This window comes from Mobula birostris, chromosome 16, assembly GCF_030028105.1.
Source record: "Mobula birostris isolate sMobBir1 chromosome 16, sMobBir1.hap1, whole genome shotgun sequence".
NCBI lineage: Eukaryota > Metazoa > Chordata > Chondrichthyes > Myliobatiformes > Myliobatidae > Mobula > Mobula birostris.
Window position 1 is genome coordinate 48,394,426 of NC_092385.1, and position 22,022 is coordinate 48,416,447.

The 22,022-nt window shown below is 42.1% G+C and overlaps 1 protein-coding gene across 1 annotated transcript in view; it reads left to right on the top strand.

The window, feature by feature from the left end:
* LOC140211126 (metabotropic glutamate receptor 7-like) overlaps positions 1 to 22,022 on the top strand; it is a 786,692-nt gene that overhangs the window by 363,780 nt on the left and 400,890 nt on the right. The window contains exon 3 of the mRNA XM_072280621.1: positions 19,842 to 19,977. Coding sequence (XP_072136722.1) covers positions 19,842 to 19,977 — 136 coding nt within the window. The remainder of the gene's footprint in view (positions 1 to 19,841; positions 19,978 to 22,022) is intronic.

Here is a 22,022-nt window from a genome sequence, read left to right on the forward strand (position 1 = left end):
CAAATTCTCACTTTTTGACATTATGTACATAGGGGCTATGCAAACACTTTATAAAACTGGATATTAGAGGGCTACCAGATCAACACTGAGCTGCAAAGTGAAATGTGAATGTGCTAATTTATGATCATAGATTGATTATTGTCCATTTTACTAAAGTGACTGGGCAGTACCAGGAATACGCATCTATGAATACCACAGACTTCTACTAACAGACATAAATTTTCCTGTAAATCATAAAAGACCTCTGTGTGTGATGCTTGTTACTGTATTCTTTCTGTGAATAACTGCTGTCATTGTCCAGTCTGATGCATTTGATTAAATGAATGGAAACCACATGCACTGAATGGAAGGATCCATCTTTAAAACGCTTTTGTTTAATGTCACTTCCAAGTCTTTGTAAAACCTTCGAGTCATGGGGAAAAATGTGGAGAATTTCCAAGGCCGACTAACTACTGTTATACATTATAAAAGGTTTGTATGAAAAGAGCTATTGAGACCCAGGGAATTATAATGCAGTCAATTTCACAATCCTCCATACAAGGAAGAGATACATTATTATGAAGCTGTTTTCATAGCTCCTGGGCATCCCAAAGCATTTTAAGTTGATGAAGTAATTTTGAAGTGTAGCCACTGTTGCAATGTAGGAAATGTAGCAGGGAATTTGCCCATAGCTAGCTGTCACAAATAACAATATAACAACGTCAAGATGGCATATTGTTTAGGGCAATTGACTGAGGGAGAAATAATGGCCAGAATAGCAGGGATAACTTTCCTGCTCTTTGAACTTGTACTATGGGATACAATACTTTCCTTACTCCTCCGAGAGCAGTGAAAGACTCCATTTATCGTGTAATTTAAAAATGGCACATTCTTTTCATACGCATTGAAAGACTAGACTAGAGTTTTGCATCCAAGATTCAAGGGAAAGAGCTTGGCAACTTCTGTCCAAGTCCTATTGTGGGCAAATACTGTAATGGCTTGAAAGCCTTTGTGTTAATTGGTATAAAATGCTTCTTTGGAGATTAAATAAAAGCTAATTTTAAAAAGCAAATTGTCACCATAATGCATTTGAAAACCATGGTCTGATTTTAAAAAAATCGAATTACAGATCATCCAGACAGAATATGAATCTCCATTCACTGTTACATAGACCTACACCAATAACAATTAAAATGATCAGTGATGTAACTTTGCAAAGGTGAATCACTAAATTCAGTGTTTGGGCATTTGACCACAGAGAAATTTTTCTTTTAATGTAGCGATGAAGCACGGTAACAGGTCCAATTACACCCATGTGGCCAATTAACCTACCTACCTGTACGAGAGGAAACTGGAGCCCGTGGAGGAAACCCACATGGTCACAGGGAGAACATACAAACTCCTTACAGACAGTGATAGGAACTGAACCTGGCTCGCTGGTGCTGTAAAGTGATGCACAACCTGGTGTTTGGAAAAAAAAATGACTGCAAAAGCTGCAGCTTGTCATGTGAATATTCAATGGGTTCACCCCCTGCCCTTCTGTGATGGGATGCGGTCTTATTGTAGATCTCTTGTCTCTCAGTCCCAAGGTTCTGGTTTAATATGAATAACTTGTGCATAAAATACGGTGTTTCTAAAAGAACAGTAAAGATATCTCTGATGTCCGCGTGAAAATGTATCATTTAATCAACATTCAGCATCAAAAAAGAGTGAGAACAAAACTCAATATCCAATTATTCTGAAGTTCAAGTTGCTTAGTAACAAACTCATTCATTAGTATCATTAAAGTGCAATCATTTATTTTCTGTAGTGCTAAGTGTGAAAATCGTTGTCAATTTTTTTTAAAACTATCTTCACTTACCAAATAACTGGCTACATTCTCCACTTGTTTTAAACACATCATCTTCTGTTTCCCACTTGTTCTAAGCACACTGCATTCGCCGAGAAATTCCGCTCTGTAATATGACTTTAAAACAGTCTAATTAAAAGTGCGATATAATTAGGAATAACTTCCACCAGTTCATAAAGCCCGCCAGTCTGGTACCACTAGTCGCGGGGATGAGAGATAATTGGAGTATTCCTGTATCTGATTGCTATTGCAATGTTGTTTATGGGAACTTGCTGTGTTCAGATTGGTTGCTACATCTTCAGTCCAACTATCCAATGCTACTTCATTAGCTCTAAAGCAGTATGACATATCTTGAGATCCTGAGAAGAGTTAAATAAACAGGTGAAAATCTGCAGATGCTGGCTGGATGTGGCCACGCTCAAGTTGGAGGAGCAACACCTTGTTTTCCGTCAGGGTAGCCTTCAACTTGATGGCATGAACATTGATTTCTCGAACTTCTGCTATTTGCACTCCCCCCCCTTCACCATTGCCCCTTCCCACTTGCCTCTCTTACTTAACACCTTAACTGACCATCAGCTCATTCTGGGTGCCCCTCCCCTTCCCTTTCTTCCATAGTCATCTACCCCCCCACCTATCAGATTCCCCTTTCTCAAGTCCTTTACCTCTTTCACCAATCAACTTCCTAGCTCTTCACTTCACCTCTCACACCCCCCTCCCAGTTTCACCTATCACCTGCCACCTTGAACAACTTCTTCTCCTTCCCACCTTCTCACTCTGACTTTTCAACTCCCTTTTTTCCAGTCCTGATAGTCCTGACTCGAAACATCAACTGTTTCACATTCCCATAGATGTTGCCTGACCTGCTGAGCTCACCCAGCATTTTGTGTGTTGCGAAGAGTTAACTAAAAGCAAGTTCTTTTCTGTCATTCCCTACTTCCTCAAGTCAACATGATTCCAGACTCAAATTTCTTTCATATAGAATATGGATAACTTCTCTCACCTCAACACTGTGCTGATCACTGCACACAACCTACGGACTCATTTTCATGGACTCTACAATCACGTTCTCAGTATTATTCATTTACTTTTTTGTTTATTATTATTTTTTGTAGAGTTTGTCATTTGCACATTGGTTGCTACCAGTTTTTGTGTGTAGTTTTTTGTATTGATTCTAAAGCATTTCCTTGTTCTACTGTGAACATCTACAAGATAATGAATTGTATATGGTGTAATGGGTTGTATATGGTGACACACATACTTTTTGATAATAAACTTACTTTAAACTTTGAAGTATTGACAGAGAAACTAGCAATTGATGCTCAAGAATCAAGACCAAATTAAATAAAAAATCACTACTAGAATTATAGAAAAGTACAGCACAGAAACAGGCCTTTTGGCCCATCTAGTCCGTGCTGTGCAGTTTAAACAACTTATTCCAATCAACTTGCACCAGGTTATAACTGATGGGCAAATTCATGGCAGATGCAATTTAATGTGGATAAATGTGAGGTTATCCACTTTGGTGGCAAGAACAGGAAAACAGATTATTATCTGAATGGTGGCTGATTAGGAAAAGGGGAGGTGCAACGAGACCTAGGTGTCATTATACACCAGTCATTGAAAGTGGGCATGCAGGTACAGCAGGCGGTGAAAAAGGCGAATGGTATGTTGGCATTCATAGCAAGAGGATTCGAGTACAGGAGCAGGGAGGTACTACTGCAGTTGTACAAGGCTTTGGTGAGACCACACTTGGAGTATTGTGTGCAGTTTTGGTCTCCTAATCTGAGGAAAGACATCCTTGCCATAGAGGGAGTACAAAGTAGGTTCACCAGATTGATTCCTGGGATGGCAGGACTTTCATCACATGATGAAAGACTGGATCGACTAGGTTTATACTCTCTGGAATTTAGAATATTGAGGGGGGATCTTATTGAAATGTATAAAATTCTAAAGGGATTGGACAGGCTAGATGTAGGAAGGTTGTTCCTGATGTTCGGGAATTCCAGAACGAGGGGTCACAGTTTGAGGATAAAGGGGAAGCCTTTTAGGACTGAGATGAGGAAAAACTTCTTCACACAGAGAGTGGTGAATCTGTGGAATTCTCTGCCACAGGAAACAGTTGAGGCCAGTTCATTGGCTATATTTAAGAGGGAGTTAGATATGGCCCTTGTGGCTAAAGGGATCAGTGGGTATGGAGAGAAGGCAGGTACAGGGTTCTGAGTTGGATGATCAGCCATGATCATACTGAATGGTGGTGCAGGCTCAAAGGGCTGAATGGCCTACTCCTGCACCTATTTTCTATCTTTCTATCTTTCTATGTTACAATGTTGTTGCTTCTGTAGCAACCCTGAACTAAATTTGTATGCAAAGTGCCTAATTTGTTTACCTCTCCTTGTGCTCTCCATGATGTAATGGTTAACTTGTGCCTGCAAAGTTCTTCACTGTGAGACTCCAAGCTACCAAAGACAGAAAAGCAATTAAGTTTAATGAATTTCCCAAAATAATGTGTCCCAGGATCATTAAGTGTGCAGTCTTTCAGGTAATTACATCATCCGTAGTGTGAATGAAAGACAGCAATGCAAATTGCTGTTCAGCTCCTTAAAATTATAAACTGCGACCTGGCCTATGCACGACCCATTAAAGATTTTAGTATGCTTTTTCATCAGATGCAAATGAATGTGAACTTGCAGGTAAAATGAAGAACTTGAAAAATAAATGGTCCTTACTTCAAATAGGTTGGCGAACAAAAGTAAAAATATATTTCCTGAAGTTGCACAGTGCTTTGGCAAAATCTTTTTTTTTGAGTATTATGTGATTGTTGGTGCCAGACGGGGTGTTTGAGTAACTCACACTGCTGATCTTCTGGGAATTTCAGGCACAGTAGTCTGAAATATTTACAGAGAATGGTGTGTTAAGCAAAAAAACATCCAGTGAGTGGAAGTTCTGTGGATGAAAATGTCTTGTTAATGAGTAAGGTCACAGGAGCGTGGCCTGACTGGTTCAAGCCGACAGGAAGGTGATAGTAACTTCAAGTAACCATGGGTTACAACAGTGGTGTGCAGAAGAACATCTCTGATGGTTACATGACTACATGATAGAAATGCTAATCCTCAGTACTGTATAGCATACATGATGTTACAAGTATTCTGATTACTCGTGGTATATCTAGCCTATTAGCCAGTGATGATTAACATACATTCATTGTCTTTCCAATGTAGGGCTAGCAGCCATGGTTTGTTAGCTGATGCTTTCATTGCTTTGGCCACTAGGTAGGCCCTAGGAGAAGCTACAGCATACTTTGATCAACCAGCCAACATTACTAGAACACCAAAATAATATCAGATTGGGGAATCAGATCGCATGCAAAAAGCTTTTTTTCACGTTTGGAATTCTGAACAATTGCATATCTTTTTTGCGGGGGGGTGAGTGGGTATCCTCGTGTTTCCCTTTGTCAAGTTACAATGACATAACAAAATTCATCCAGCACTTTATAGGTGAGGATTTATTTACTTGCTTTTTAAGTCAATTAAAAAAATAAAAGATACGATGACTCCAAAGCAATGCACCTTATACTTTAGAGAGCCAGTGGGTTGGTTAATTATAACTTTCAAAAGTTTACGCTTTATGACAATTCTTTGTACATAATGACCAAGAATAAGGGTTGCTGGATCCCCAGTGGGAGATTGCATGAACAAGGTTAAGAGAATGAAGCCTAATGTGACAGCCTCTGCTAATGTTTGTTGGATTTTTTTTTAATTGATGGCAATGGAATCAATAGATTCTGCAATGGTAGTAGTATACATTGTGTTGTAGGATCTCACTGAATATAGAACTCCAAACTTAAAACTTTCAGCGATAAGATTAAGTGATAATAACAGCCCTCTAAATAAAATAACTTATGGCTGATACAACATTGAGAGGAGAGAAAAGATCTGAAGCTCAAAAATTTGGCTAGAAGTATATGACTGTAACTTAAAATCTGCAAATGCACAAAGTTTTTTGCTCTCAAATTATTAACATAGAAACATAGAAAACCTACAGCACAATACATGCCCTTTGGCCCACAAAGTTGTGCCGAAAATGTCCCTACCTTAGAAATTACTGGGGTTACCCGTAACTCTCTATTTTTTTAAGTATATACCTATACAAAAGTCTCTTAAAAGACCCTATCATATCCACCTCCACCACCATTGCTGGCAGCCCATTCCATGCACTCACCACTCTCTCTGTAAAAAAACTTACCCCTGACATCTCCCCTGTACCTACTCCCAAGCACCTTAAACCTGTTCCCTCTTGTGGCAGCCACTTCAGCCATGGGAAAAAGCCTCTGACTGTCCACACAATCAATGCCTTTCATCATCTGATACACCTCTAGCAGGTCACCTCTCATTCGCCGTCGCTCTAAGGAGAAAAGAACGAGTTCACTCAACCTGTTTTCATAAGGCATGCTCCCCAATCCAGGCAACATTCTTGTAAATCTCCTCTGCACCCTTTCTATAGTTTCCACATCCTTCCTGTACTGAGGTGACCAAAACTGAGCGCAGTACTCCAAGTGGGGTCTGACTAGGGTCCTATATAACTGTAATATTACCTCTTAGCTCTTGAATTCAGTCCCACAGTTGATGAAGGCCAATACACCGTACGCCTTCTTAACCACAGAGTCAACCTGAGCAGCAGCTTTGAGTGTCCTATGGACTCGGATCCCAAGATTCCTCTGATCCTCCACGCTGCCAAGAGTCTTACCATTAATGCTATATTCTGCCATCATATTTGACCTATCAAAATGAACCACTTCACACTTATCTGGGTTAAACTCCATCTGCCACTTCTCAGCCCAGTTTTGCAACCTATCAATGTCCGGCTGCAAACTCTGACAGCCCTCCACACTATTCACAACACCCCCAACCTTTGTGTCATCAGCAAACTTACTAACCCATCTCTCCACTTCCTCATCCAGGTCATTTATAAAAATCACAAAGAGTAAGGGTCCCATAACAGATCCCTGAGGCACACCACTGGTCACTGACCTCCATTCAGAATATGACCCGTCTACAATCACTATTTGCCTTCTGTGGGCAAGCCAGCTCTGGATCCACAAAGCAATGTCCCCTTGGATCCCATGCCTCCTTACTTTCTCAATAAGCCTTGTATGTGGTACCTTATCAAATGCCTTGCTGAAATCCATATACACTACATCTACTGCTCTTCCTTCACCAATATGTTTAGTCACATCCTTAAAAAATTCAATCAGGCTCACAAGGCATGATTTGCCCTTGACAAAGCCATGCTGACTATTCCTAATTATATTATACCTCCCCAAATGTTCATAAATCCTGCCTCTCAGGATCTTCTCCATCAAGTTACCAACCACTGAAGTAAGACTCACTGGTCTATAATTTCCTAGGCTATCTCTACTCCCTTTCTTGAATAAAGGAACAACATCCACAACCGTCCAATCCTCCAGAACCTCTCCTGTCCCCATTGATGATGCAAAGATCATTGTCTGATGCTCAGCAATCTTCTCCCTTACCTCCCACAGTAGACTGGGGTACATCCTGTCCAGTCCTGGTGACTTATCCAACTTGATGCTTTCCAAAAGCTCCAGCACATCCTCTTTCTTAATATCTACATGTCCAAGCTTTTCAGTCTGCTGAAAGTCATCAGTACAATCACCAAGATCCTTTTCCACAGTGAACACTGAAGTAAAGTATTCATTAAGTACCTTTGCTATTTCCTCTGGTTCCATACACACTTTCCCACTGTCGCACTTGATCGGTCCTATTCTTTCATGTCTTATCCTCTTGCTCTTCACATACTTGTAGAATGTCTTGGGGTTTTCCTTAATCCTGCCCACTAAGGCCTTCTCATGGCCCCTTCTGGCTCTCCTAATCTCATTCTTAAGCTCCTTCCTGTTAGCCTTATAATCTTCTAGATCTCCAACATTACCTAGCTCTCTGAACCTTTCGTAAGCTTTTCTTTTCTCCTTGACTAGATTTACTACAGCCTTTGTACACCACGGTTCCTGTCCCCTACCATCACTTCCCTGTCTCATTGGAATGTACCTATGCAGAACTCCACACAAATATCCCCTGAACATTTGCCACATTTTTTTCGTACCTTTCCCTGAGAACATCTGTTCCCAATTTAAGCATCCAGGTTCCTGCCTGATAGCCTCATAATTCCCCTTACTCCAATTAATCACTTTTCTAACTTGTCTGTTCCTATCTCTCTCCAATACTATTGTAAAGGAAATAGAATTATGATCACTATCTCCAAAATGCTCTCCCACTGAGAGATCTGACACCTAACCAGGTTCATTTCCCAAAACCAAATCAAGTACAGTCTCTCCTCTTGCCGACTTATCTACATATTGTGTCAAGAAACCTTCCTGAACACACCTAACAAACTCCAACCCATCCAAACCCCTTGCTCTAGGGGGATACCAATCAATATTTGGGAAATTAAAATCGCCCACCACGTCAACTCTGTCATTATTACACCTTTCCAGGATCTGTTTCCCCATCTGCTCCTCGATATCCCTGTTACTATTGGGCGGCCTATAAAAGACACTCAGTTGAGTTATTGACCGCTTCCTGTTCCTAATCCCCACCCAAAGAGACTCCGTAGGCAATCCCTCCATAATGTCCACCTTTTCTGCAGCCATGACACTATCTCTGATCAACCATGCCATGCCCCCACCTGTTTTGCCTCCCTCCCTATCCTTTCTGTAACATCTAAAATCCGGCACTTGAAGTAACTATTCCTGTCCCTGAGCCATCCAAGTCTCTGTAAGGCCACCACATCATAGCTCCAAGTGCTGATCCATGCTCTAAGCTCATCTGCTTTGTTAACAATACTCTTTGCGTTAAAATAGACACATCTCAAACTGTATTCTTTAGTAACATTAAGAATGCTAAATGCATTAGGAATACATTTTAATGATATAACACATTCTTTTTTATTACTTGCATGTTTTCAAGTGGTTTTGAATATAAACAGAATATAGGCATTCCTGTTCTTGATTATATCTGATAAGAGAACAACTCTGTTTATTTTTATTGGAGACGCTCTATTTGTCAAGTGGGAACAAGTTACTTCAATTAGGATTTTAAAACACAATTCTTCCAATAGCAGTAACGTATCAATAACTGGGTGGGAGTGTTTTTTTGGCAAATTGCCACACAGTTCATTTGGGATTGACCATTTTTTGTCATGGCATTGGATGCTGTACTCAGTTACAACAATTGCTGACATTTGTGATCTGTTATTCCCTTTTTTATAGTTGTACACATGCCCAGAAACAGACCATGTTCCTACTTCTATAATTGTTGTTACATACCCCGTAACTGGGTTGCCAAACCAGCAGAAATGGATCACCCAGTTGGAGTCTGGATTACTGAAACTAAAAAAGTTTTATTAAAGAAATAAACAACACAGTACTCTAATCAAAAGGATAATGAATACAACAGTTCAGCAATGATAAACACACACGTACACAGAAACTAGGATAATAGGATCAATCAAGCTCTATTGTCCTCTAGGGGTGAATGACCAGTTTCAAAGTGACGCAAAGTTCAGTTCAGTTGAGTTCAGTTCAGTTCACAGTAATCACTGCCGTGGGAGAGAGAGTGAGAAAGCGAATGAATATTCAAAAACGGTTTCCACACAGACCTTCGATATTCCTCGCAGTCAGCTTTCGGGCGAGCCCTTTGTGATGTCTTCTGAGGTCACCGACTGTGACCCCTCCGTTTCCAGATACAATCTTTCCTCAGCGGTGAACCCGGCACCCAGGCAAGGGCAGACACACACCAGGTTCCTGCCGATCGTATCTTTCCGCCCTGTGTGTCTCTGGCTTGGTCCCGCGACAGCCCTCCAAAGACTCCCACCGACTTGTGGGAGGAGCACCGCTTCCAGGGTCTCGTTACCTTGTGGTGTCGTGTGTGTCTTGCCTTAGCGAACCTGTCCCTTTTTATCCCCCTGCTGGGGTATCGTCTGTCCATCACTTCAAACAGTTCAGGGTTCAAAGAGGAGCCGGTCTTTGACAATTCCCAGACCACTGTCTCCTTCCGTTAAACTCTCCCGTCTCTTCATTAACATTTCCAAATGCTGCTCCATTGTCTTTACTTATCTCTCTCTCCTGGAGACAGGTGGCAGATCAACTGTTGATCCCACTGGTGATAGCACAGGACAGTCAATATCTTAGTCTATGTGTGCTTTCGTCACACCCCTCACCTTTAAGGATTTTTACCGGGGTAAAAATTACAAACATGAATACGTTATTTGCTACACACAAATATACATCTTTATCAGCTATTCGGCTAATACAGCGAATTTTAAGTTGTCAACACCTGACAGACAGTCAGCAATCACATTTTCTGTTCCTTTTATATGTGTTATTAATAATCCCTTAAACCAGGCTCCAATTTAGCAATCTTCATAGTGGCCAAAAACACTGATGAATTGCGATCAATGTAACCTCTCATTGGGTTTCGTCCCGGACCACAATAACAAGGGTCGTCCCATTCTGACTTAGTTTTCTCTCGCAAGGGCTTAGTAGGAGGGGGAGGGGTAGTAACCACAGAGTTATTGCAAAACTTCCTACAGTACCCCACCATCTCCAAGAGCCTTCTGAGGGCCCTCTTGTCTGTCGGTGTTGGGATGTCAGAGATAGCCCGCACCTTAGCTTGCATCGCTGCCAGCTGCCCCTGTGTCACCACAATTCCCAGATAAGTGACCTTCGTGTGGCCGAACTCATTTTTTTCAAGGTTCACTATCAAGCTGGCTTCAGACAACCGTATTACATCACCAATACACACCTCTGTGTTCGTCAGCCCTTTCATCACTGAATTACTCATTCTATAGGATTGTTGCTCACTAGGCTGACCTAGCGTAACAAACACCACCCAACGTCCCAGTTCTTTGCATCACCTCGGGACAATCAAACACACGTGTGCGAGCCATTTAATTACCCCTCCTAAGGAGTCGCTTTGTTCGGGGATTAAGGGAGAGACCTTATCAGCAGAGCTGGCCAAAACAATAGCCTTCTCCCATCTGGTCGATACCATACTCATCTTTCCAAGATGGTTCTTTTTTCTTCTCAGGGGGACCCTGGCTTCATTGATTTCCGCGCTAACACCGACTAGGTTCGTTAGCATATTAAAAGCCTGTGACCGTCTCAGTTCGCGTGTGCTATAATCACTAACATCCTTCCTCCTGTGCAGCCGGTAAACCTCTTTCATGATTCCACCAACTGTTTCCTCCAGCACCTCAAAATGTCCACCGAGGGGTACCTTGTGGGCCAGGTTAAAAATCTCATCCCCATAACTCTTTTGCACCACCCCCCCATTCCTCATCTGCGGGTACGATACTTGGTCTCCCTTTCTTCCTTAGCACTTCCTCCTCCACACAATAGCCTACTGGCTCCCTTCTTAATTCTGCGTCAGAGAGAGCTGTCTCCACCAAAACCATCAGCTCCTCGTCTCGGTCCTGCGCCCGCACAAATTCCTTCCTGGCTAATGCCAAGTCTGTCTCAGCTCCCTCACTACCTCTTGTTTCACTACACTCCTTCTTTTCCCTTTCTACCTCCTCCTGGTATATCTGAGCTAAATTTACTTCGGCAGTCCCGGGATGAACCTGTGAGTCCATGGGCGAGGCCTCAATGCTGGCAGGCTGACCTGTCAATCTCACGGCTGGGAACACGATTCCCCCGGCAAGGTCATTACCGAGCAAGACTTCCACGCCTTTCATCGGTAATTCAGGCCTCACCCCGATCGTGACTAGTCCAGAGACCAGGTTGCTTTGTAGGTGTATCTGGTGCAAAGGGACTGCCTCTGTCCCTTCCCCAATACCTTTTACCTTGACCTCCCCAGTCTGGGTCTCTGAGCTAAACTCTAATACACTCTTCAATATCAATGACTGACACGCTCCCGTGTCTCCCCAGATCCGCACTGGAACTGGGTTTAACCCTTCCTTCACTGACACCAACCCGGCCAAGATAAACCTCTCGCGCCCTTCCTGAACTTTGGCAGACCTGTCCTCTCCTAGCAGTTCGTTTACCAGCTCGATACAGCCAGTCAAAATCACCGTTTTTCCTTTTCCCGTCTCCTTCTTTGGGGCAAAGCACCTGGACGCAAAGTGTCCGACTTTCCCACAATTATAACAGACGACCCCAAGAGACTTCCTACCAGACTGCTCCCGGTCTTCCTTATCCTTCTCACTAGTCCCCGGCTTATTTTCTGACTTTTCTGGCGGACTCTCCCTGCCGTCCTGACTACCCTTCTGGTAGCCTTTACTCTGGACAAACTTCATTTTATGCGTCAACACGTACTCATCCGCTAACTTAGCAGTTGCGGTTAACGTGGCTGCCTCTTTCTCATCTAGGTAGGGTCTCATACCCTCAGGGACACACCTTTAAACTGCTCAATCAGGATCAGCTGTAGCAGTCTGTCATAATCCCGCTCTACCCCCTTCGAGGCGCACCAACGCTCACAATATGTCTGCATCTCATGGGCAAACTCTAAATACGTGCGGTCCCACTGCTTCCTCGCATTCCGGAACCTCTGCCGGTATGCCTCCAGGACCAACTCATAAATCCTAAGGATGGCCTCTTTCACCACCTCATACCTCTGGGCATCTTCTGCGGACAAAGCTGAGTAAGCTCGTTGGGCTTTCCCTTTCAGTACACTCTGAAACAAAACAGCCCACTTATCCCTCGGCCAGTCCTGACTTGTAGCAACTTTTTCGAAATGGAGAAAGTACCGATCCACATTGGTATCGTCAAATGGGGGAGCCAGCCTAACCTCCTGGGTTGCCCGGAACCCTCCACCTTGGTTCAGCACGGGCCCCTGCTCTGCCCTTATCTTTAACCTCTCCAGCTCAAATTCCCTTTCCCTCTGTTTCTCTTCTCACTCCAACTGTCTCTCTCTCTCTTGCTGTTGTAACTGTCTCTCTCTCTCCTGCCTTTCTAACTGCTTCTCTTCGTGTTCTAACTGCCGTACCCGGAACTCGTGCTGAGTCTCAGTTTTTCAAGCTGCACCTGTACCGCGTCTCCAGCAGGTTTTTCAATAGACACCACCTCCAGCTCCCCTTGGGGAAACACACCTTTAGATACATAGTGCTCTACGATAGCTCTGTGTATCTCCTCTCTCCTCATTGTCGACTTCCCCTTAACAAGATTCAACCATTTGGCCACAGCTGCCAATTCCGCTTTCCTGGCATCCTCTAATGCCTCCAAGGTCGGCGTCTTTATAAATTCCTCTATCTCCATTTCTGCTGTTTGTCTTTTCTTTCTTTCAGGAATTTTAACCCAATCAATTTACTCCGTCCCAAATTTAGCATTCAAAATCGCGGACGAGAACCCCACTTATGTTACGTACCCCGTAACTGGGTTGCCAAACCAGCAGAAATGGATCACTCAGTTGGAGTCTGGATTACTGGAACTAAGAAAGTTTTATTAAAGAAGTAAGCAACACAGTACTCTAATCAAAAGGATAATAAATGCAACAGTTCAGCAATGATAAACACACATGTACACAGAAACTAGGATAATAGGATCAATCAAGCTCTATTGTCGTCTAGGGGTGAATGACCAGTTTCAAAGTGACGCAAAGTTCAGTTCAATTGAGTTCAGTTCAGTTCACAGTAATCACTGCCGTGGGAGAGAGAGAGAGAAAGCGAATGAATATTCAAAAACGGCTTCCACACAGACCTTCGATATTCCTCGCAGTCAGCTTTCGGGCGAGCCCTTTGTGATGTCTTCTGAGGTCACCGACTGTGACCCCTCCATTTCCAGATACGATCTTTCCTCAGCGGTGAACCCGGCACCCAGGCAAGGGCAGACACACACCAGGTTCCCGCCGATCGTATCTTTCCACCCTGTGTGTCTCTGGCTTGGTCCCGCGACAGCCCTCCAAAGACTCCCACCGACTTGTGGGAGGAGCACCGCTTCCAGGGTCTCGTTACCTCGTGGTGTCGTGTGTGTCTTGCCTTAGTGAACCTGTCCCTTTTTATCCCCCTGCTGGGGTATCGCCTGTCCATCACTTCAAACAGTTCAGGGTTCAAAGAGGAGCCGGTCTTTGACAATTCCCAGACCACTGTCTCCTTCCGTTAAACTCTCCCGTCTCTTCATTAACATTTCCAAATGCTGCTCCATTGTCTTTACTTATCTCTCTCTCCTGGAGACAGGTGGCAGATCAATTGTTGATCCCACTGGTGATAGCACAGGACAGTCAATATCTTAGTCTATGTGTACTTTCGTCACATTGTACAGTAAAATCAATGTTTATATGCTCTTTGCTTTGTGATGATGTGCATTCCTGAAATGAAGTGTACATTTGTAGTTGGCATATTTTTATATGTGGAAATCTGGCCAAAGGGTTGCCTGAATGGACTCATCAACAGCCTATCCATTACTAAACTCTGATTACAAACCTTCCCATCATTTAACAGCTGTCGGTCATTTGCAAAGAATCCATTTCTAGGCTCAGCTCTCATGTATCTTGCTATGTTCTGTTGTTCCTGAGTATCACAGACTTGATGAGGTATCTGGCTTTTTCAGTTACACAAGTAATTGCTCTTCAGTCAGTGAAGCAAAAGCAAAAGATTCCTAGTGTTGGTAATATGAAATACAATAAAAATACAACAGAAAATAGTTTGTAATGACAAGCAAGATAGCATTAAAACACTTAAGCCAGTGGCACTTTATCCAACAGCAAGTCCTTTAATTTATCTATAGCCACAGAATATTATGATGTTTGTTGTGCAAAGGACAACACAGTTAGGTCAATTGTTTATTGTTGCATGTACTGAAGTACAGTAAAAAAAACTTGTCTTGCATGCCATACGTGCAGATCAACTCATTGTAACAGTGCATTGAGGTGGTGCAAGGTAAAGCAATGACACTGTTCAGAATAAACACTGTCCCAGTGTTTACAGTACAGAGAAAGTGCTGTGCAGGTAGGTAGTGAGAGGCAAGGTCATAATGGCCTCGATTGTTATTTAGCATACCAGGGAGCAATTCAATAGTCTTATAACAATAAAATAGTAGCTTGGTGGTACGTGCTTTCAGGTATTTGTATCTTCTGCTCCATGGGAGGGAGGAGGTGAGAGAATGTCTGAGTTTGACGGGATCTTTAATTATGCTGGTTGCTCTAGCGAGGCAGTGATATGTATAGACAGAGTCCAGTGAGGGAAGGCTGGTTTTTGTGCTGTGCTGAAATGTGTCCATTGGTAAAAATTGGTGAGTGTTGATGGGGACATGCCATGTTTTGTTTAGCCTCTTGAGGAAGTAGAGCCACTGGTGAGTTTTCCTAGCCATGGCATCTCACTGGCTGGAACAGGCCAAGCTATTGGTGATGTTCACTCTTACTGAAGCTCTCAACCTCTGCACTCTTCATGTAAGCAGGAGCATTTGCACCAACCCTCTTCCTGAAGTCACTGACTAGCCTGTTTATTTTGCTGACATTGAGAAAAAGATGATATCATGACACCAAATCATTAGGCTCCCTATCTCCTTCCTGTGCACTGGCTCATCGTTATTTGAGATACAGCTCACGATGATGGCTTCATCTGCAAACTACCACGCAGTCATGATTGTACAGGACGTAGAGTAGGGGACCGAGGAAGCAGACTTGTGGGGCAACTGTGTTTAGATTAACTGTGGCAGAGGTGTCCTTGCCTATCCTTACTGATTATTTCTTTATTTATTTGCTCATTTAGAGATACAGCACAGAATCAGACCTTCCGACCTTTTGACCTGCACTGCCAGAAACCCTCTGATTTAACCCTAACCAAATCACGGGACAATTTGCAATGACCAGTTAATCCACCAACCGGCGTGAGTTTGGACTGTGGGAGGAAACAGGAGCATCTGAAGTGAACCCACACATTCCACAGGGAGGACATACAGATTCCTTACTGAGGATGATGAGATTGAGCTCAAGTCCTGACACCCCGAGCTATAATAGTCCCTCTCTAACTGCTACACTATCATGGCGCCTTGTGTTTTTGGTCAGTTGGTCAGAAAATCAAGAATCCATTTGCAGAGTGTCAAGTCCCAAGTTTTAGAGTTTGGTGGTGAGTTTGCTTGGAATAACAGCGGAAGCAGAACTGTAGTCAATACACGGTAGTCTAATATAGGCACCTTTGTTGCCTAGATGCTCTGTAGATGAGTGTAGAGCAGGGAAGGGATGTATTGTTGTCAGCGATGCAGACTAACTTCATTTTGTAGTCTGTTATAGCACATAAGCCCTGCCACAACTGCGGGCTGACCTGGGACTCAGTATTGGACCGGTATTCACAGCAGGCCAGGCAGCATCTCTAGGAAGAGGTACAGTCGAAGTTTCGGGCCGAGACCCTTCGTCAGGACTAACTGAAAGAAGAGCTAGTAAGAGATTTGAGAGGGGGAGGGGGAGATCCAAAATGATAGGAGAAGACAGGAGGGGGAGGGATGGAGCCAAGAGCTGGACAGGTGATAGGCAAAAGGGATATGAAAGGATCATGGGACGGGAGGCCTAGGGAGAAAGAAAGGGGGGGTGGATTCCCAGAGGATGGGCAAAGGGTATAGTGAGAGGGATAGAGGGAGAAAAAGGAGAGAGAGAAAAAGAATGTCTGTATATAAATATATAACGGATGGGGTACAAGGGGGAGGTGGGGACTGTACCTCTTCCTAGAGATGCTGCCTGGCCTGCTGCGTTCACCAGCAACTTTTATGTGTGTTGCTTGAAATTCCAGCATCTGCAGATTTCCTCGTGTTTGGACAGGTATTGCCTTTTGGCATTGCTGTTAGCTTTATGCAGATCATATCTCAATTTCTTGTAAAAGTCAGGGTCACCTAATTTGAAGGTCAGAGTCCTAGACTTCAGTAGGGAACGGATCTTCAAGTTCATCTATGGATTCTGGTTTGTTACACAGTCCTCAATATGCTTGCTGATAAGTCTGTGATAGTGGTGACATATTCATCAAGTTCTGAGTCTCTGAATATAGAGCTCTTAAAGATAGCGGAGTCAAGGGATATGGGGAGAAGGCAGGAACGGGGTACTAATTGTGGATGATCAGCCATGATCAGAGTGAATGGCAGTGCTGGCTCATAGGGCCGAATGGCCTACTCCTGCACCTATTGTCTATTGTCTATTGACTAGTCTACTTAATCAAAGCCACTCCCTGCATTACACAGGATGTATAATGTCTGTATTCTAAATTACTCCTTGGGCTTGGGCATGGGATCAGATTAGAAAATGAGAATTATTTCACCATATGGTTTCTTGATGACCTGAAAGCAATAAGTTCCCATGGTAACAGTGGCATCAGTTGATTTATGTAGATGTTTAATTGGCAGAGATGTGTTAAAGCTTGTAAGTTCTGACGCTGCTATGGCCTTGAGGCTGAATGACAATCCAAGTATCTTTGTTGCTCCCTGAAAATCTCAGGCTGGTTCAGATAAATCCCGGCCAACTGTAGTCAAGCTTGGCTCTCTGTCAATATTTTTGTTTGTGAAATTGCATTTTCTTTTGAAAATCAGTTTAATTGTACTATCAATATCTAAGCCCAAGCTGTTTATTAAATTCACAAGCGCAATTAGTGGACGAATTTGGGCAAGAGGGCATCTTGGATGATACAGTGAAGATGAGGTTCAGTGAATATTTAATCCTGTGTGAAGGAGATGATCAGACACAACAGTGGTTCTAGAGACAGAAGTGACTGATGAGACCAAGTTAATTGTTCCTTCTCAATTTTAAAACCAATGTATCGCAAATCAGGGAAGGTTAGGATGGATAATGATTTTGGGTTTGACAGCCTTTTAAACAAACATCCTTGTGTAATTTTCTCTCAAGTTTGTTAATCTTGGTTCTCTAACTTTGGACTTGTATGTTGGATAAGTTCAGGATGTTTTCTCTGGATCATTGGTCTGAGGGCAGACTTGAGGGAAGTTTATAATATTTGGGACATAGTGATAATCTATTTTTTCTGGGGTGGAAATATTAAATACAAGAGGGCATCCATTTCTAGTGGGAATGGGAAAAATTAAAGGAGATGAGCAGGGCAAGCTTTTTCGTTTACATGGAGTGGTAGATGTCTAGCATGGGCTGCTTGGGGGAATGGTGGAAGCAGATGCAATAGTGACCATTTAATAGGCTGTTAGATCACATGAATAGGCCGGGAATAGAGAGATATAGATCACAGATGGAAGGAGTTTAATTAGGTACTATGTTTGATTTAGATATTGTAGTCATAAGGGCTTATTCCTGTTGCTTCCCTCAGTGGCATATGTGCCTTCCTTCCTCTAGACTTCAGTGAACAGACTTTCTTCATTACTGCCACCTTTCTTGACTTTTTTGAGACTGATACCCGCCACACTCTAAAATATAAAGTGATATTTCTATGAGTCACAAAAGCAAAATTAATCAGGGTAGGATTGCCATCCCTAAGTCAATGCCAGAATAATCCATGGCATGCTGTGGCTGGGGAAAGAGATGGCATGTTTGTATTGTGGAAGAAGAAGGGAATTTTCTGAATCTGGAGAGAGTTGGGAGAAAGGACTGCCGAAGAGATAGGGATGCATTAAGTTGATGGTGATGATGTGTGGCAATAGGGATATGTATTACGAAATGCTGAATGGCAGAGATTGCCCCCTTGACAAAGCTTTCTTGTAGCTGGTCTCCATTGATTTCTGATTATAGCCACTGTGATGTTGTAATATTTTAAAGGCGATGTCTAAATGCCCTTTTAAAGCTATTTAATTTTCTGTCAAGCTTACTTCTTCAGTATTTCTTTTCTGTACTGCTGTCTGTCAAAGTAATGTGCTGGAAAATAGTTTGAGCATGAAAACAGAAAGTGGCAAGTCATAGCAACAAAGTTTTGTTTGTTAGGATTGAAGTACTTTGGAAGTTAATATTTGAATTAAAGTTTATGTTTATGTTTATGATGTTCTAGTTACCATCACAAATATTAATGCACAGTGACACCCGTAGATATCTGTAATATATGGGTGTCACTGTGTATTAGTAACTGTGATGTTCACTCTTATTTTTGCATTCAAGAAAGCTGCTGTCTGAGTGCAAGTTATTTTGATTGAATTTTATAAATTATGTTCTGGTGGCCAGGGACTTGATTAGAATTTCTATTTTGCAATGTTTTGAAACTGGAACTACAAATCTGTAAGAGCTAAGAAGACATAAATGCTGGGTTTCTGAAGCAGGCTATTGGTCTGACTTTAGCTATATTATTATTGGATTCTAGGTGTCAAATTTGCAGAGCTAGTAGCTGGGATTAAATATATATTTAATGTCTCTTTTTTTGGTAAGGGAAATAAATAAGTACATGAAAACAAGAATTGTTCAGGACTATGGAGAAAGAGCAGCAGACAGGGATTAATACTAGAGTTCTTTCAAAGCCTTGTCTAGTTGGGTTGAATGGCTTGTTCTTGTTCTTCATGTTTCTAATGTCCTCGAACCTGTCTCTGTGTCAGTATTGGCCAAGATTCCTTACTACTCAACATTCGCTTTCGTCTACTGTATGGTATTTCATGACAGTTTTCTTTACATGCACGAACTGTTCTTGTTAACGTTACATGCTTCAGTTTGAAGGGAATATCAAAGGATAGTGCAAAACCAATTTTAGACTCCATGCTGCAAAAGCACCATGGGATCTATAGAGTCTGCCAGAACAGACATCTGCCTTAAACAGAGTAGCTGATTTCTCTTTTAACTAAAGTTATTAAAAGTTTTTTCTCCATTCATCCCATCAGGAATTTGTGAAATGACTTCCTGAAAGTAGCTCTTGTTTGTGAGATCCTCTTTAAAAAGGGCATTGAATTGAAACGAGATCCTTTACTAAGGAGCTTCAGTATTTAATTTTGGAGTAAAAAGAAAACGAAGAGTTCAACTGAACAGAAGTGGTTCCCTGATACTTCATAATACAGCAAGAAGTTTAAACCTGTTAGAATTAAATTAGGACAGTTTCTTTCCAGCTGCATAATTTTATTATATTCATGTGAACTGTTTTCTCACATCTCTAGGTGGGATTTGCATTGCTCAGTCTCTGAAAATACCAATGGAGTCAAGAAGAGTAGAGTATGATAAAGTCATCAGACGCCTTTTGGATACACCTGATGTTCGTGGCATAATCACTTTTGCCAATGAGGATGATATCAGGTGAGAAGGGCATATCTTTGATCTGAATGTAAGCATCACCACCAGGTTCCAATAGAACAATTGATGAGGTATTAATAAAAATCTCCATATCAAAATGTTTCATGTGGCATTAAAGTTCACTCCATATTTATTCAGAAAATAAAGATAGAGGTCTATTTATCATTGAAGTTAGAGGGGGTGAATAGGAGGGTGATTGCACATATGTTCTCCTATGTTGTACTAGGCTTTGGTTGGGGTCATTGTAGGTGCATTGATATCAACAAGAGGGATAATGGGTAGGTAAAACTTCTGACTGAGTTATTGAGCAGTAATATATTGGATAAGTTGGTGGATAGAAATAGGGGAGTAAGGATAGAATTAGAGTAGTGGGTCATTGAAGTGAAGGAATCATGCTTGGAGGGTTTGTAATAATCTACAATGTATAGTTTACTGTAAAAAATATATATATTTCAATTCATCTGTACGTGCCATAAAATTGCAATGGCTTGCTGTTTCAATGGGGTGATTATGGAGTGGAGATGGAAGACACACAATGTTATGGAGGTGGAAATAGTGGCAGAGTGGTCATTTAATTGGACAAGCAATCAAGAAATTCTGAATAATTATCTGCAGTTCAGTTTCTCCTGTGACTGAGCTGTGGCAGAGGGCCAGTTACTTCTTTTTGGCTTGGAATAGCCTTGAAAGTCTTCAGCAGTGACTTGAAGCCCACAGAGTATTCAGATATCAAAAGCCTCCAGCTGATCACAACTTCTGTCCACTGATGAATCAGTATGGCTCTACATTAATATGGAAAAATCAGTGAGGATTGTCAAGGCATGAAATATGTGTATGCGATGGGAGGCTCAGTAACACCATTACTAACCGAGATGGATGTGTACTGAAGGACACTAGGTCTCTGGTAGATGAGAAAAATAAAGCCACAAACCTGTTTGACCTGATGTTTATCAATCTTCTTGTTCAAGAACAATTGGTTGGAATGCCTTTTCCAGATACTTTGTACAAACATATATTGCATCATTGCAGTGAGGACAGCTTCCTTTGCTTAGTGTGGCACTTTACTTATGCTAAATGGCTTAGTTGAGAACCAGCTTAGCAGCTCACATGTCCATGAGGTGCTGCAAACCATCAGCAATACCTGCTTTCTTTTGGCCATGACATGAACCTCATGGCATAGCATATTCTGCTCTATGCCATTTTTCTTAGGTGAGAAAGGAATCCCTGGTTTAAAGAGAGAAGTACAAGAGCTTGTCAAGAGCATCAGCAGAGGTACCTGAAGATGTCTCAATGTGGTGAAGCTAAAAATGTAGGATTGTATGGGTGTTGATTAATAAAAGTCAGTGCTAATGGTCCCACAATCAACAGATCAAATCTGATCACAAACAAGAGAAAATCTGCAGATGCTGGATATCCAAGCAACACGCACAAAATGCTGGAGGAATTTCCTCCAGCATTTTGTGTGTGTTGCATAGATAAGGTCTGATGAAATATTGATGTTAAACGTACTGCATAATGTCAATTAACCCATGACTAAGCGTGGGAAGCTCCATTAACAGATCCTGCAGTCATAATGAATTCTCAGAGCCTAGAATATTGGTATGACAAAGCTGAAACTTTTGCAACCATCAATTAGAAATGTAAAGTCAATGATTCAACATTCTTCAACTCATGAAGTGTCTTCCATCACAATTACTGTATTCAGTACATTCAGTTCAAGAAATGATTGGGAGCATTGGGTACAATGAGACACTGGGCTTCAATGTAGTGATGAAAGATTAGGATACAGAATTAATTCTGCTTGCTGATGGTATCAGTGTAGAAGCAGCACTGATAGCTGCCCGACTACGTGGAAACTGCCCACAAAAACACAATTATATCTGGCTTGCTCACTTTTTATTATTACACCAGCTGTCTGCACTCTTCAATGTAGAGATAGAAGGTGTCATTGATAATGGTGCTCTAATACTCCAAAAATACTCCAATGACTTATTGTCAATGTCCAACTTTGTTTGTCCTGCACACTTGGCTCTGAACTCCCTAACATTCTT